General features: G+C 45.3%; 1 protein-coding gene across 1 annotated transcript in view; it reads left to right on the top strand.

Annotated features, from left to right (window-relative positions):
- Positions 1-4,193: 4,193 nt before the first annotated feature.
- HSPA12A (heat shock protein family A (Hsp70) member 12A) overlaps positions 4,194-15,589 on the top strand; it is an 85,207-nt gene continuing 73,811 nt past the window's right edge. The window contains exon 1 of the mRNA XM_037905439.2: positions 4,194-4,735. Coding sequence (XP_037761367.1) covers positions 4,708-4,735 — 28 coding nt within the window. The 5' untranslated portion in view covers positions 4,194-4,707. The remainder of the gene's footprint in view (positions 4,736-15,589) is intronic.

A 15,589-nucleotide genomic window follows, 5' to 3' on the forward strand; every position in this document is an offset into this window, starting at 1 on the left:
AGGTAGGTACATATCAGTATGGCCGAAGTAATTGATCTGTGTATCAATTTAAGTTTGCATAGTGCTTCAGGATCATTTGGGATGAAAGGTGCTACGTAAATGTGAAAAAAAATGATGTATTAAGTCACAGTTCCAAGTAGGGACCTGGGATGGAACATAGCCCACACACCTAGCTGTTATTAAGGTGATGATGCATCCATTATGGTCCCAGAGTAGCAGCCGTGTTAGTCTGTATTCACAAAAAGAAAAGGAGTACTTGTGGCACCTTAGAGACTAACCAATTTATTTGAGCATAAGCTTTCGTGAGCTAAAGCTCACTTCATCGGATGCATTCAGTGGAAATACAGTGAGGAGATTTATATACACACAGAACATGAAAAAATGGGTGTTATCATACACACTGTAAGGAGAGTGATCACTTAAGATGAGCTATCACCAGCAGGAGAGCGGAGTGGGGGGGAGAAAACCTTTTGTAGTGATAATCAAGGTGGGCCATTTCCAGCAGTTAACAAGAACATCTGAGGAACGGTGGGAGGGGGGGTAAATAAACATGGGGAAATAGTTTTACTTTGTGTAATGACCCATCCACTCCCAGTCTCTATTCAAGTCTAAGTTAATTGTATCTAGTTTGCAAATTAATGTCAGATGTCAAGAATTATAACATTCATAAACTAGTCGGAGAACACTTCAATCTCTCTGGTCACTCGATTACAGACCTAAAAGTTGCAATATTACAAGAAAAAGACTTCAAAAACAGACTCCAACAAGAGACTGCTGAATTGGAATTAATTTGCAAACTGGATACAATTAACTTAGGCTTGAATAGAGACTGGGAGTGGATGGGTCATTACACAAAGTAAAACTATTTCCCCATGTTTATTCTGCCACCCCACCCCCTGCCCCGCCCCGCACTGTTCCTCAGGCATTCTTGTTAACTGCTGGAAATGGCCCACCTTGATTATCACTTCAAAAGGTCTTCTCCCCCCCCCGCCCCCGCTCTCCTGCTGGTAATAGCTCATCTTAAGTGATCACTCTCCTTACAGTGTGTACGATAACACCCATTTTTTCATGTTCTGTGTGTGTATAAATCTCCTCACTGTATTTTCCACTGAATGCATCCGATGAAGTGAGCTTTAGCTCATGAAAGCTTATGCTCAAATAAATTGGTTAGTCTCTAAGGTGCCACAAGTACTCCTTTTCTTTTTCCATTATGGTCCGCGCACTGTAAATTGTAATTCCAGGATTTGGTGTTTAGATTCTATGCTGATGGATGTCCTGGAAATACCAATGGTCCATCAAGTCAGAATCAAGCCTCTGAGAATGGCCAATACTTGATGCTTCAAGGGCAAACAAACCTCTTCTCTCCTGCCCTCCCCATCCCTGCTCCCCCATAAAGCACACAATAATTGTTACAATACTGTACTGGAAAGGGTAAGAATTTCTTCCTAACCCATGCAGTGATTAAATCCCATCAGGACATAAAGTGATTATCTTATTTGACCAGTTTCAGAGTAGCAGCCATGTTAGTCTGTATCCGCAAAAAGAAAAGGAGGACTTGTGGCACCTTAGACACTAATAAATTTATTTGAGCATAAGCTTTATGCTCACGAAAGCTTATGCTCAAATAAATTTGTTAGTCTCTAAGGTGCCACAAGTCCTCCTTTTCTTTTTATCTTATTTGAGTCTTCATAACTACAGAGGATATTGCTGATCATATAGTTATCCAGTCTTTTTAGAAATTAGTTCACAATATTTAGCTTTGTGTTTGTATTTAGACTAATTTCCAGTTGTGCTTATCAGAATCTTAGCCATTAAAACCATAAATTCCAAACAGCATGTCAAAATGACCATAAAAATGACAGACCTCCTAAAAAAAAGAAAAGAAAAGAAAAAAAACCTTCCCAGCCCCAAATCAGCTCAATGACCTTCTGTGGAAGTCAATTCCACCATGAGAAATGTTTGTTTATATTTGTCCACGAGGGCGAGAGATGGCAAAGGGAAAAGACCCTTCCTTCACCCCTTTATTTTCCTATAACCTAGTTTTCTCTATAGATAAAGCCTCAAGAAAAAATTAAGGTGCCACAGTCTTGTGTACGCTTTTTGCTCTGGACTGGGGACATATATTTGAGCTGAAGTAGATTTCTAACGTGGTTCAACTCATTAGATTTTTAACAGTGATGCTAAGTGTACAAGAAAAAGATTTGATTTTTGTAACCAATTGCTACACACTTTTGGATATGCTCTTTCTGCATTATTCACAACACCTACAACCGAGTCTGTAACTTAGGCAACCTGGTGGGATATTCAGTAATGTAGTCACTGCCTTGACATTCAAAAAGATGTTTGTATCTAGCAAATGCTATTTTTATGTGGGCATTTTGGTTGCTTCAAAGATAAAGAGGAAAACTTGCTTGTAAGTCATATTTTCCCTGCAATGCTAGATTTTTGTTTATTTAAATACATGATTGTAAAGCCACAGATCAGTTGCAGTTAAAGTGTATTTAATTGTATGTGAAATTTTTAGCTTGTCAGGAAACCATGACATTAAATGAAAGTTGTTTTGTTTCCTATTTCCTATGCTGATTAATAACGGTTCAAATTTTGAGCCAGACTCTAAATATATAATTAAAGCAGACTAAAGGCCAGATGTTCTCCTCTGCTGCATGAGTGGAGCAGAGGAAAGCGGGAGGGAAGCAGCAGCAGCTCTATGGCATAGTGTCCTCACCTCCCTGGGAGATCCCTATGTGAACCTTGGAGCAGTTGGGGCTTCTGCAAGAGTAGGGGCAGCTCTACCAATTTTGCCGCCCCATTCTAAATGCTGCCCCAAACACCTGCTTGGAAAGCTGGTGCCTGGAACCGGCCCTGTGCGAGAGTGTCAGCTAATGGTTATTATAAATGTTGGGGTGAGTGAGACACCCTTTAGCTCCAATTCTTTGCTTAGGAGAGAATACTGCGTGCTTCCTTCCCTCTCTGCTTTCTGCCAGTGCAGGATGTCCCTTCTTATGGTTGACTCACAGAGGAGGAGGCAGGGTCGGGAGCAGTAACTGCACTGTATTCTCCCCTAGCCACACAGTGGATTTTTGGCTGAAGTCTGTCTTTCTAGCTGCTTATAAAGGGCTCATCACTATAATATCTGTCAGAAGCACGTTTATTGTAAATCTGTTTATCATAAATCTGTAAATCTTCTTCCACAGCTCCTCCTTCACAGAGGGGACAGTGCATAGCCACAGGGCTCAGAGCTAATGGCATCAAGGCTTCTGTGACAATCTTGCTACAGGGGAGATATGGAAGACCTGGCAGGAGGAGAAGGCATGCTGCATAGATGACCTGCCATATGTGCGGTTTGCCTAAGGATGCTCTGTCTTCTGGGGCTTCACAAGGACCCTGCCTTCTCTAAGGGGCAGCTTTAATGGGAGGATTCAACAGAAACTCTGGGGTGGAATTTTTGAAAGCACTCAGTCACTGACCTAAAGGTAATGGCCAATGACTAAGTGTTTCTTCAAATCTCACTCTCTAGACCCAAGGTCCTAGGGCCTGTTTCTGCATTGCCTTGCATCTTGTGTGGTCATTTACACTGGTACCAAGTGGATATAATTGCTGCACAATCAGAATTGGTAACATTAACACCCACTTTGGATTTACTTACTATGGGTGTGAATAACCACACAGGACACAAGGTACTGGAGGGTTAGGCCAATGGAATTTCAGGAGAACTTTTTCTTCTACTAAAATGTGTTTTTTCCCCATGGTAGGAAATTAGCCCTAATTTTATTTTCTTGCTTCTAAGGGACTTTTATCCAATGTTGGCAACTCATGATTTTAGCATGAGGCATGAAATATTTGATTTTCTTGAATCCCCAGCTCATGGAGTCAGGTGATGATTTGAGTTTCTTGGCTTTCATTAGGAAAAAATGAAAGTAACTTTCTAGCCCTTAGGGCTGTGAAGAAGAGTTTGAAGATGTCTCAAGTGCTCCCTAAAGGCCTGAAAGCAAATAAATATATTTTAAATCTCATGATTTTTGAATGTGCAGGGCTGGCAATGCAGTTAGTCACAGAAAATACAAAGCCAAATACTCAGTGCATCTTTTGCAAATGACATTTGCCCTAACTCTAATTCCCTGTTGCAGTGCTGGTGTTTTTTCTGTGCACAAAGGCCAGCCCGTGCTATAAGCAGCGTGCTCCAGTTTCCAACCACTCAGCCATGGGCAGGGTGCTTAGTCTGGAACTAGCCTCATGACGCTGTCAGCTTCATTTGCGCACCGAAAGCGATAGCAATGACAACGAAATACACATTCAAAAGCTAGGCTGGATCCGTCCCTTCCCTGAGCGTCTCCATCATTTAGCAGCTCCACAAGCGATTCTGTCAGTTGCAGCCTGGGGTGCCCTGGTTGAGGGGGGAAGCGGAGAGCGAGCGCACGCTTGCAGGGGAGGGGCTCTGCAGCAATCGGAGCAGTCACAGCCCTGCAGCCCGCAGGAAAGGCTTCTGAGCACTGGGGGTCAAACGCTGAGCCGTCCCTCTGGCTCCCTGCACCGTCTGTGGGAAGGCGCTAGGAGGGTGGGGGAGGGAAGAAGGAGCGAAGCCTCGCCTGGGCTCAGGAGGAAGCCGCAGCAGCCGGCGATGGCTCAGGCTGCGGAGTGAGCGGCGCTCCGCGTGCGGCTGCTGGGCTCTGGCTGCAGGACGGAGAGGGGCGAGAGGCGGCTCCAGCCATGGCCGAGACGGAGGGCGGCCCCGCAGGTAAGAGGAACCGCGTTCCCTTGTGCCTGCCGCGGGGGAGCCCCTGCCGGCCGGGCACGCACCAGCCCCTCCGCAATGCAGGAAACCTCCCCGTGAATGCGCATGGGGCTGTGGCTCACCTCAGCCTCTGCAGCAAGGGGCCGGGCACGGGTGCGGCTCCGCGGTGCAGCCGTGTCCCGTCAGTGAGGGCGCCGGCGGACACCGGCTGCGGGAGGCTTCACGCGCGCTACGCGGCGCAGAAATGGCTCTGCGGGGAGCTGGCGCTAGCCCCGAGCGACTCTGTGTCGTGTCCCGCCCCGCCCCGCCGCCGCTCGGGCTCCGGCTGGGTGCAGCTGGCTCGAGCCCTCCGCGTGGCTCCGCGCGGGCGGCCGCGGGACGGTGCGGGGCAGGGCTGGGCGGGGGCTCAAGCCGAGGCCGCGCTGCTGAGCCTGGGGAGCGCTCCGCTCCCGGCGCGGGGAGGGGATACTGGCCTGGGGCGGGATTGATGCTCAGAGGCTCCGAGGCAGGCGCGTAGGGCAGCCGAGCGGTTTCCCCAGGGCAGCCGCCGGGCTCTCCCGGGCGGGGTGGCCACGCATCTCCCGAGCCAGCCGCAGTCCGGGACCGAAGAGCTTTAGCCGGACATGACCGCTGGCGGGGGCCGAGGGGCAGCCGCTGCTGCTCGTCCCGCGCTGTCTCCAGGAGGGAGTCCGTGCCGCAGGCCGGCAGGGGGCTGACGGGGGGAGCCAAGCGGCAACACAATGCGGAGGAACGTGATGCCCCCGCTTGCCCGTCGCCTGCCTGTCTCCGGGCTGCCCCCCTGCAAGTACGGCTGGGCCCGCGGCGATCGGGCCCCGACAAGGCTGCCAATGCAGCAGCTGTTCCCCAAAGGCATGTACACCACCCAGCTAGCCCAGGCCTCTCTCCCCGTGTCTCCCACTGGCCAGTCTCCTCTCCCAGGATGGGGGGTCAGACTCTGGGCAAGGGCACGCTTTGTAGTTCCAGTCGGGTGCTTCTCCGATTGAAATAAAGGGAAGGGGCATCTTAGGCTAATAGAGAGGCAGGCCTGTCAGTGCATCAGTCTGACCTGGGGTTTGTGATACAGAATCATCTCTCTTCCCCCCCCCCCCCCCCCCCCCCCCGCCCCGATTTGGATCACATCATATCTTCAGCATCCTGGAGCAGCCAGAGAGCTCCAAATCTAAGGAGTCTCAGAGACGGGATAAAACCAGAGGCAGTTTTGCAAAACCTTGTATATGGGGGGTTGACTTTGTAAAATCAAAAACAGGAGCTGTTCTGGGTCTCCTTTTATCCAGATCAGGAGGATTCTAATAATTAAAAAAAATATTGGTCCATTTGAAATTACAGTGCATAAGAGTAAAACAATGATGTTTTGGGGGGCAAGGAACTACACTCTGTATGCAGGTTTCAGAGTAACAGCCGTGTTAGTCTGTATTCGCAAAAAAGAAAAGGAGTACTTGTGGCACCTTCGAGACTAACCAATTTATTTGAGCATGAGCTTTCGTGTAGCTCACGAGCTACCTGTAGCTCACGAAAGCTTATGCTCAAATAAATTGGTTAGTCTCGAAGGTGCCACAAGTACTCCTTTTCTTTTTACTCTGTATGCGTCTGTCTGTAAAGGGTGCCAGCACAGTATGGGTATTACCAGACTGCAAAAAATAATTATAGGGGAATAAAATATAGCCAGCGTGATGTACTTGTTTCCTCTCCATGTGGGTGCTGCAGAGGTTTGAAAACATTGTAACTTTGAATCCCAGTCTCTGCACAAATAGAATTCTCGATGATGGTGTAGGGAGAAATAAAGGGCTGGGTTTATATGGTATTAGCATGTGGCTTAGAGGAGAATATTCCCGAATGAAATAGTTCAACTGCAATGCATCGTAAACGGGAATGTCCGAGAACATCCATTTTGAAAACTCTAGAACAGAACATTGTTTGAAAAACTAGTTGAATCTTAAAGTTATCTGCTTTGCTCTTTTGTTGCTTTGCTTGCCAAGGGTTGCTGGGAACTCCAATACTCTCCTTCCCCTCATGTAAATTAATTTTTTTTTAAATAAAGGCTCTAATGATTTGTGTCCTCTGGCTTGATGAAGTTAACTATAATCTTGTTATAGCAGACAGCTGACAAAGGGAAGAGTGGAAAGCAGATTCACCCATCTGTTAGATGACAGTATATTACATATTTTTACACAGAGTTAATTGCAAATCTGGTGTATTGCAATGTTGAAATTAAATGGTCCGAGGAAGAACCTAAGCAGGAAGGATTCCACTATAAGAAGGAATACGATATAGCAAAGTAACGATTTGTCATACTAGAAATGCTTACATCTTTTGTAGTCGATAGAACACTGAAACAGTTGGAGAAAAAGGAATCTGAAAAAAAATACTGCTAAATGAGAGTACGTATATTGGTAGTGTTAGGGCTGCAAAAATTTACAGCAGTGTAGTGTGCTGCAAAAATGACACACGCCTATGTAAAATAGCAAAATGCTGTATGCGCCAGCTGTTCATCATTTTTATGGCTACAAGTAGCACAGCATTGCAGTATTTGCAGTTTGGCTAGCATGAGCATGACTAATTTTATTCACAGAAACTGTTGTGTTAAAGCTTTAATAATGCTATCTTAAAGAAATATAAACCATTGGCTCATATTCAAATTACATCAATTTAGCAGATAAAAAAAAATTACAAAAAACCAACTTAACAGTACACAGTGTGATAAGCTTTTAACCTGAATGTATAGCACATTTTAGCCCATGAACCAGACCCTGCCCTGTGCTAGGATGACATTTTGCTTCTCCACTGATGCAAAGTTTCCCTAAAGCCTATCAGGCCCCAGAGGATGTGTCCTACACTGGGTTTATGGAAAATAGGTCCTGTCAAACTAACTTAATTTTTTTCGATGGGATTACAAGTTTGATTGATAAAGGTAATAGTGTTGATGTTATATATTTAGACTTCTTAAAGTATTTGACTTAGTACAACATTTTGATTAAAAAATTAGAACGATACAAAATTAACAGGCACTCATTAAATGGATTAAAAACTGGCTAGTTGATAGGTCTCAATATGGAATTGTAAATGTGGAATAGTCATCAAGCAAGTATGTTTCTAATGGGATCGGTTCTTGGCCCTACCCTTTTAAACATTTTTTATCAATGACCTGAGAATATAAAATCACCACTAATAAAGTTTGCAGATGGCACAAAGATTAGAGATTGGTGAGTAATGAAGAGGACAATCAGAATTGCTTGGTAAGTCGGGCACGAGCAAACTACATGCATTTGGATATACTAAATATAAATGTATACATCTAGGAACGAAGAAAGTAAGTCATACTTACAGGATGGGGGACTTCTGGGAATCAATGACTCCGAAAATCATTTGGGGGTTGTGGCAGATAGTAAGCTGAACATGAGCTCCCAGTGTGACACTGGCCAGAAGGGCTAATGGTATCCTTGGATGCATAAACAGGGGAATCCTAAATAGGAGTAGAGGTTATTTTACCTAAATATTTGGCACTGGTGTGACCGCTGCTGGTATACTGTGTCCAGTTTTGGTGTCCACAGTTCAGGAAGAGTGTTGATAAATTGGAGAAGAGCAACAAGAATGATGAAAGGATTTGAAAACATGCCAAGACTCAAGGAGCTCAACGTATTTATCTTAAAGAGAAGGTTAAGGAGTCACTTGATCACAGACTATAAGTACCTTCACGGGGAACAAATATTTGATAATAGGCTTTTCACGGGCAATTTTAAAGTCAAGGTTGGATTTTTTTTCCCCAGATATGCTGTAGTTCAAAAGAATTTTGGTGGGGAAGTTCTATGGCCTGTTATGCGGGAAGTCAGACTAGACGATCACAATGGTCCCTTCTGGCTTTGGAATCTATGAACATAGGGGCGTACTCAGGTGGTATAGATCTGATGTAACAGCCCCTATTCCCCCACACTCTGAGCCAATGTAGCGACAGTGGCTAAGGTATCCCTACACCACAGCTATCCCCAGGAGCTGGTGTGACCTCTTTGGGACATGGACTGTCACTGCAAGTTAGAGCAGCCTTTCTGCAGGAGGACAGGACTGTCGCCTCAGGTGCATCAAATCTGGCCCCATAACTGTAAAAGGTGGAATTTGAATCCATTCAGTTCTCTCACAATGTCATTTTTATTCAAATTAGGATAAAACATTTAAAAAGATTTTAATGACATTCATCACCCCCATCATTTTTTGTTGAGTGATTTTTTTGCGTGATCACAGATTTCCTCAGTTGAGGTTCTCATGTGACTTGCCAACGTCAGCTTCTCCTCCTTGTTTTGGGCATGTTGCTGTCAACTTTGATTCCCATTATGGGCTTCACCTCTCCTGCTGCATTAGGTTCAGGCTTCTGGGCCTTTCCTTCAAGGCTGTGCACAACTCCTCTCCTGGCCACATGCCTGATTTTGTTTTCCCCAGTTCCCCATGCCAGGGGTTCGCAACCTTTTTCTTTCTCAAACCGTCCTCCCCCCTCCCCTCCCCCCGCACTATAAAAACTCCACGGCCCGCCTGTGTCACAACAACTCTTTTTCTGCATATCCAGTAGATTCAAAGCCAGGGCTGGTATTCGGAGGCAGCAAGCAGGGCAATTGCCACAAAGCGACGTTCCTTGGGCTTCAGGTCCAGTCCAGGGTGATGGGGCTTTGGCTTCAGCCCCGGGCCCAGTGAGTCTAATGCTGGCCCTGCTGTCTGGCTTATTTTGGCGGACCCCCTGAAACCAGCTCGCAGACCCCCAGTGGAACCGGGACTCCTGGTGGAGAACCACTTCCCTGTGCCATACCAAGCCTCTCTCACAACCACTCCCTTTGTATCCTCCCCACTCTTTTTCTCATCTTGCATGGTGTTCCCTACTCTCTTCCTGTGCACCAAACAACCACTCCCCCGCCCCCGCCCGCTCATTCAAATCCACCCTTAAAACACAGTTTTTCTGCAAAGGTGTGCAGCGTGACTGGTGAACGGTTCCAGCACTTCCTTACTATCCCACTGATGTCCCGTCCACCTTCAGTACGTGTGTTTGGACTCTTCTCATGCAGTATGAGCTAAACTCATCACTGACATTACTCTGACTTCAGTGGAGGAACTCCAGGCAGGAAATCAGCCCTGTAGGTGGGATTTCCAAAAATGGTGTTAGCCTAACTCTAACAGTGGGAGTTTTACTCTTAACTTCAGTGAGAGGTAGAGTTAGTCTCCTATTAAGTGTTTTTGAAAATCCCTCTCTGTCTATACTAGATTGTATGCTCTGTAGAACAGGAGCCATGAATATTTGTATGTTTACACTGTGCTAAGGTCACTCTTGGTCTCAATAAATAATTCTGGAAAGCACGAATAGAAGAAAGCAGTTTCATGTAAGTGCACAGTTTTGAGATTAGGAGAGGAAAGATCTTAATCCATTGACATGCTGTTCTGTAAACTGTTAGCAAATTTTGTGAGGAAACTGTTGGGCTGTATTTCCTTTTTTTTTTTTTAATGTAAATTTAATTTGACAATTGCGACAAGTTTGCAGGTAAGTACCTTACACCTCTTTGTTAAATGCTACGTTTTGACCTATTTGTCTCTTCATAATTATTTACTTATTTATTAGGCTTTGTATAGCATTCATCAGCTTTCCATCTAACAACCTCATTAGATTAAAGACGTTAAATCGAGGTTGCTGACTGACACTCAGGTCTGTTCAGCTTGAATTCACCAACAGGAAAGACGGTAGAGTGTCAGGCAGAACTAATATGAGAGAATTCTAAAGCTCTTAAATATACGGGCCCCGATCCTGGAGTGCACAATGCAGCCACTTTGCACGAGCACTCTGGTGCACCCTAAATAATGGGGATATGGCCCTTGGGGGAGAGGTGTCACCATCACATAGGGAAAATCTGAAGTACAGTAACTCCTCACTTAACATTGTAGTTTGGTTCCTGAAAAATGTTACTTTAAGCGAAACGATGTTAAGCGAATCCAATTTCAGCATAAGAATGAATGTAAATCGGATGGGGGCTAGGTTCCAGGGAAATTTTTTTTGCCAGACAAAAGACATTATATACATATAGAGTATAAGTTTTAAATAATTTTAAACAATTTAATATTGGACTTCCTAGTGATGATTGTGAAGCTTGGTTGAGGCAGGGGTGTAGTGGGGTTGGGGTGTAGGGCCTTGCCCCATTCCGCCTGCCTGGAGCTCCTGCCAGGGAGCGGGGTCAGGACGTGGGGGGCTTGCCCTGCTCCGCCCGCCTGGCGTTCCAGCCGGAAAGTGGGGTCGGGGCGTGGGAGGTCCCCCTGTTCCACGCACCCAGCGCTCCTGCCAGGGAGCGGGGTCGGGGATTGCCCGCTCCCTGGCTGGAATGCCGGGCGGGGAGAGTGGGGTAAGCCCCCACGCCCCGACCCCGTTCCTTGGCAGGAGCGCCAGGCAGGCGGAATGAGGCAAGCCAAACAACCTTAGAACATTGCGCGACTTTAAATGAGTATATTCTCTAATAGATCAGCAACCTAATAACGAAACAATGTTAACTGGGATGACTTTAAGCGAGGAGTTACTGTATTGGGCTTCTGTAACATTCCTGTGGCTGCTGTTTCTGTGTCCTGGTGACTATCAGCTGCCATAAGTGCTCCTGGGAGCCTTCGTTCTGCTCTACACTGTGTCAGGGCAGCCTCAGGATGGGGGAGGGGAATACAATGGGTACCTTTGAGTCTGTCCCTCAGATGTGCCGAGCACTCCTCTGCCGTAGCTGAGGATCAGACCAACAGAGTCTGTTCCGACCAGCTGTGCTCATAGGAATACATTTTACTCAGTCCTACTGAAGTGAGCGGGACTATTCACTTGATTAAGATTTACGCTCAAGAGCAAAATCAATGAATAGATCAGACTCATACTTTGGTTAAAAAAGAATGATATTATGATATGACTGCTGATAAATATTCACATTTGCTGTGGTGATGAGTGGCATAGTAATGCATATATGTAAGACAGATATAGTGAAAAGCTTCCATTTATTTTACCACAAGGTATTTTTAAAACAGATAATGCAGTGTTTTAAAAGTAGGATTGCCACAGTGAACTGGTAATGGTTGATAAATAGATATTGTAACAGGAAATTCCTCCCAAGTTAGGTTCAGAGCCTTTTTAAAAAATGTTATCACATAACAGAAAAGTAAAATGCAGTCAGTCTAAAAACAGAATGCACTGAAATACTCTTTACAGATGAATCTAAAGGACAGGAGAGAGAGCTCTCAGCACAGAGGGCCTTTGTTCTTGTCTCCCGAGTAGCACTATTTAGGACTGCATAAGGGTGGGTCAAGGACGTATGAGAATTGCTTTTGGAAATTGCTGGGTCCGATTCTCTACTGCCTTGCGTCCTGTGTACCATTTGGGTCAGGCAGTGGGTTACAGTAGCCACTTCCCACTCACTGGCTCAGATCCTTGGCTTCGTTATGGCTGATTTGCACTGCTGTGGTGTCACAGCAGCTTTAAAGCCAGTTAACTGAGATTATAACTTTGAGCAACCTTGAGGCCGTGATAAATTACATCAGTGTCTAGATTGACTCTCTGCAGCTTCAGAATCCCGCAGCCACAAAAGTGGCTTAGAACCATCTGTCCCTCCCCTAGCTCTCACCCCTATGCCTTCAGCATTGAGCACAACTTGGTCACTGCAGAGGACCTGACACTTTGCACAGATGAAAATGACTATAGCATGCAAGACAGTGAAGAATTAGGGCCAAGGCCAGGAAGACAGTTTTATTGGCCCTTTAGAGCCACTCTGACAGCTCAAAGGCTCTGGATTTGGGGCCAGAATCTGATTTCAAGACTATACAAAGCAAAGCTTACCCAACGCCACTGGAAATTCCCTACTCTCAGCTATATTTAAGAGAGAATCCTTAACAGTAACACTCCACATGTTAAGAGTCAACCCTGTACCTTTTCTCTCTTCCATTGTTGCCACACACACTATTTTTTCCAGCAGCAATTCTCCAAAGACCAAGGAGCTAAGGCCTACAGACTCTAAAGCAGTGGTGGGTAACCTGTGGCCCGCAGGCTGCATACAGCCCATCAGGGTAATCTGATTGCGGGCCGCGAGACAGCTTGCTGACGTTGACCATCCGCAGGCACGGCCCCCACAGCTCTCAGTGATCACGGTTTGCCGTTTCCAGCCAATGGGAGCTGCGGCAGGCTGCAGGTTGCCCACCACTGCTCTAAAGGGTTGTTCTGTATATCTTTGTTGAACTTCTAAGTTATTTTAAAATTGCTAGAAGGACCTTTAAAAGGTTTGGGGTTCAGATAATCATCCAGAACTGTACATGCTTATCTGACTGTGTGGGTACCATCATCCCATCCATGAAGACCCATATTCCTCCACCCCCAAAACTCCCTCAATAAACTGTCCTACCTGCAGTTGCCTTTTTGGAAGAGAAGACCTAGAGACCCACTATTTATGACCTTTCAGTGGAGGAACAATGTGGGGAAATCTGTACCATGCCCCATGCCCCACAGCATCTTCTGGCAGCATCACCTGCATTCTCTCACCTTCTGGGGGTTTAGATCATCTATCCCACAATCTTACTCTCTCTGCTGGGGTTTGGATACCACTCACCCACACCATGTCTCCACTGGAAGATGGGGATGTGTAGTGCATGTCATTCACCTACTCTCTCTCCATTGGGAGGATCTCCAGTTTCTTGTACCATCCAGTGTTCCCCATGCTGCCCTCTCTTTCGTGGCCTTATGTCACGCGACACCAGGTATTGGCATCCTTTGTCTTGGGAGTGAGTAGAGAAATGGGCCTATGCCTGTTCACTGTAGGGACTGGGCTGGTTGTCTGTAACACCAAGTATGAGAGCTTAAATATCACAATTTCTTTAAAATGTTCTTGATGTCCTATACTACTGAGTTGGGTGGGAAATGCATTCCTGATCTGTCTGCTAACAGTTTGATCTGTTGGATTTCATCTTAGCTGTCTCCACTCTTAAAGATTTAAATAGCTGTGGTTGTACCAGACTGGCAAATAGATCTAACAAATCTAACTCCTCTTTCTTAAGTTTCCATGGATACCTTGAAGAGTGCACACACAGTAATCAAAACAGCAGGGAGTACAGTTTACAAAAGCTTCCAGTATTGTCCTCATGGAACTGTTACGTTCAAGAAATAGCTGTTTGTAATAGCTCTCCCACTTAGTCAGCTCTGTTCCTCTTATGTTTTTAGTCTTATCAAGTCCTTTGCATCTCCCACCTGTAGAGATGTAACTTTCATCTGAGTACTCAATGTTTAGTTGATAACTTTTGCCTGATTCAAAACTTGATGCCTAATATAGCTAAGGCACTTGGATACTACCATGATGGGGCAATACAAGAACCTACTTAGGCATGTCTTGGGCCTTGTCTACACTACTACTTAAGTTGATTGTAAGTTACGTTGCTCAGGAGTATGAAAAAGCCACCCCTTTGAGTGACATAACTTACATCGACTTAATGAGATGTCTTCGCTGCGCTATGTTGGCAGGAGATGCTCTCCCACTGACATAGCTTCCACCTCTCATTGAGGTGGATTGATTACGTCAACTGGAGAACGTGCTCCCATCGACATAGTGCATCTTCATCCAGCATGCTAAACTGACGCCTCTGCATCGATTGCAGCAGCGCCAATTTAGCGTGATAGTGAAGACAAGTCCTTGGTTTGTAATATACAACTGTTTGGAGTTACAACAGTTTCATGGAGAATTCTTCCATGATTCTAAAGGGTCTGCTGTCTTCTGCCATTGCATCATGCTTTCAAATGTAGTCCTTTTTCTTCTGGGATCTAGAGCTATTAATACCACTTGTTACCAAAAAATCCGATTGCTGAAACATTTTCAGTATCAAGAAACAGGCAATAAAGATAAGTAGGTTAGTTCTTGTTATAGCTATGAGATGTCACTTAGATACTAACCCACTAATCCTAGTCTACAGACTCACTGTTGGCTCTGCCAGTGAATGTTGAAATTTGACACCATCCTTGTCGTTCTCCAACTGCTGACATTCTTCTATTTCCTCATCTGTGAGCAAATGTAGGACTTTTAGCCTTGTAGAATGTCAAGGGCTTTACTGATAACACTCAGTACCATGTGACCATCTGTTGTTGTTTTATTTATTGCTTTTCACAGTCGGACTTTTCCATATTACCCTGTTCTCCCTTTCTCCTATAATCTTTTTGATTTTGTCTGGATTCAAGAGCATCTTTGGTATTCCTAAAAACTGTGAAAGGGAAAATGTTTCTCAATATAATGCACATTTAAAGAAACAAAAGTCACTGGAGTCTTCCTGTTTAGTGAATGACAAGAGTTTTTGTGTGAATCTAACAATCATGGTGAAAGCTGGGTAAGTGACTATTCAACCAAAGATAGTAAAACAATACATCCAGAGTAGTTTCCTGTTTGTTCACATTAGATGTATTTTCTATACCTAATCTCTTGCTTAATATGTAATGCCTCAGGTCAGGAAGAGCTCTGTGTAGCTCAAAAGCTTGTATCTTTCATCAACAGAAAAAGTTAGTCCAATAAAATATATTACCTCACTCACTTTGTGTCTTTAATATCTTTGGACCAACATGGCTACAATAACACTGCATGTATTTATCTAGCAACTGTGACAAAGTTCCTCCTCTACCTTTGGTGGGTCTTACGCTTATTGGCGGATTTGCTCGCCTTGGAGCTTCACGGCAGCCCTCAGTTTGACCGTTTTCATGAACCCAGGTCAGCTCCTCCTGTGTCTGACCAGGAGTTGGGAGGTTTGGGGGGAACCCGGGCCTGCCCTCAACTCCAGATTCCAGCCCAGGGTCCTGTGGAATGCAGCTGTCTAGAGTGCCTCCTG

Source organism: Chelonia mydas, chromosome 7 (assembly GCF_015237465.2).
Source record: "Chelonia mydas isolate rCheMyd1 chromosome 7, rCheMyd1.pri.v2, whole genome shotgun sequence".
Classification (NCBI taxonomy): Eukaryota; Metazoa; Chordata; order Testudines; family Cheloniidae; genus Chelonia; species Chelonia mydas.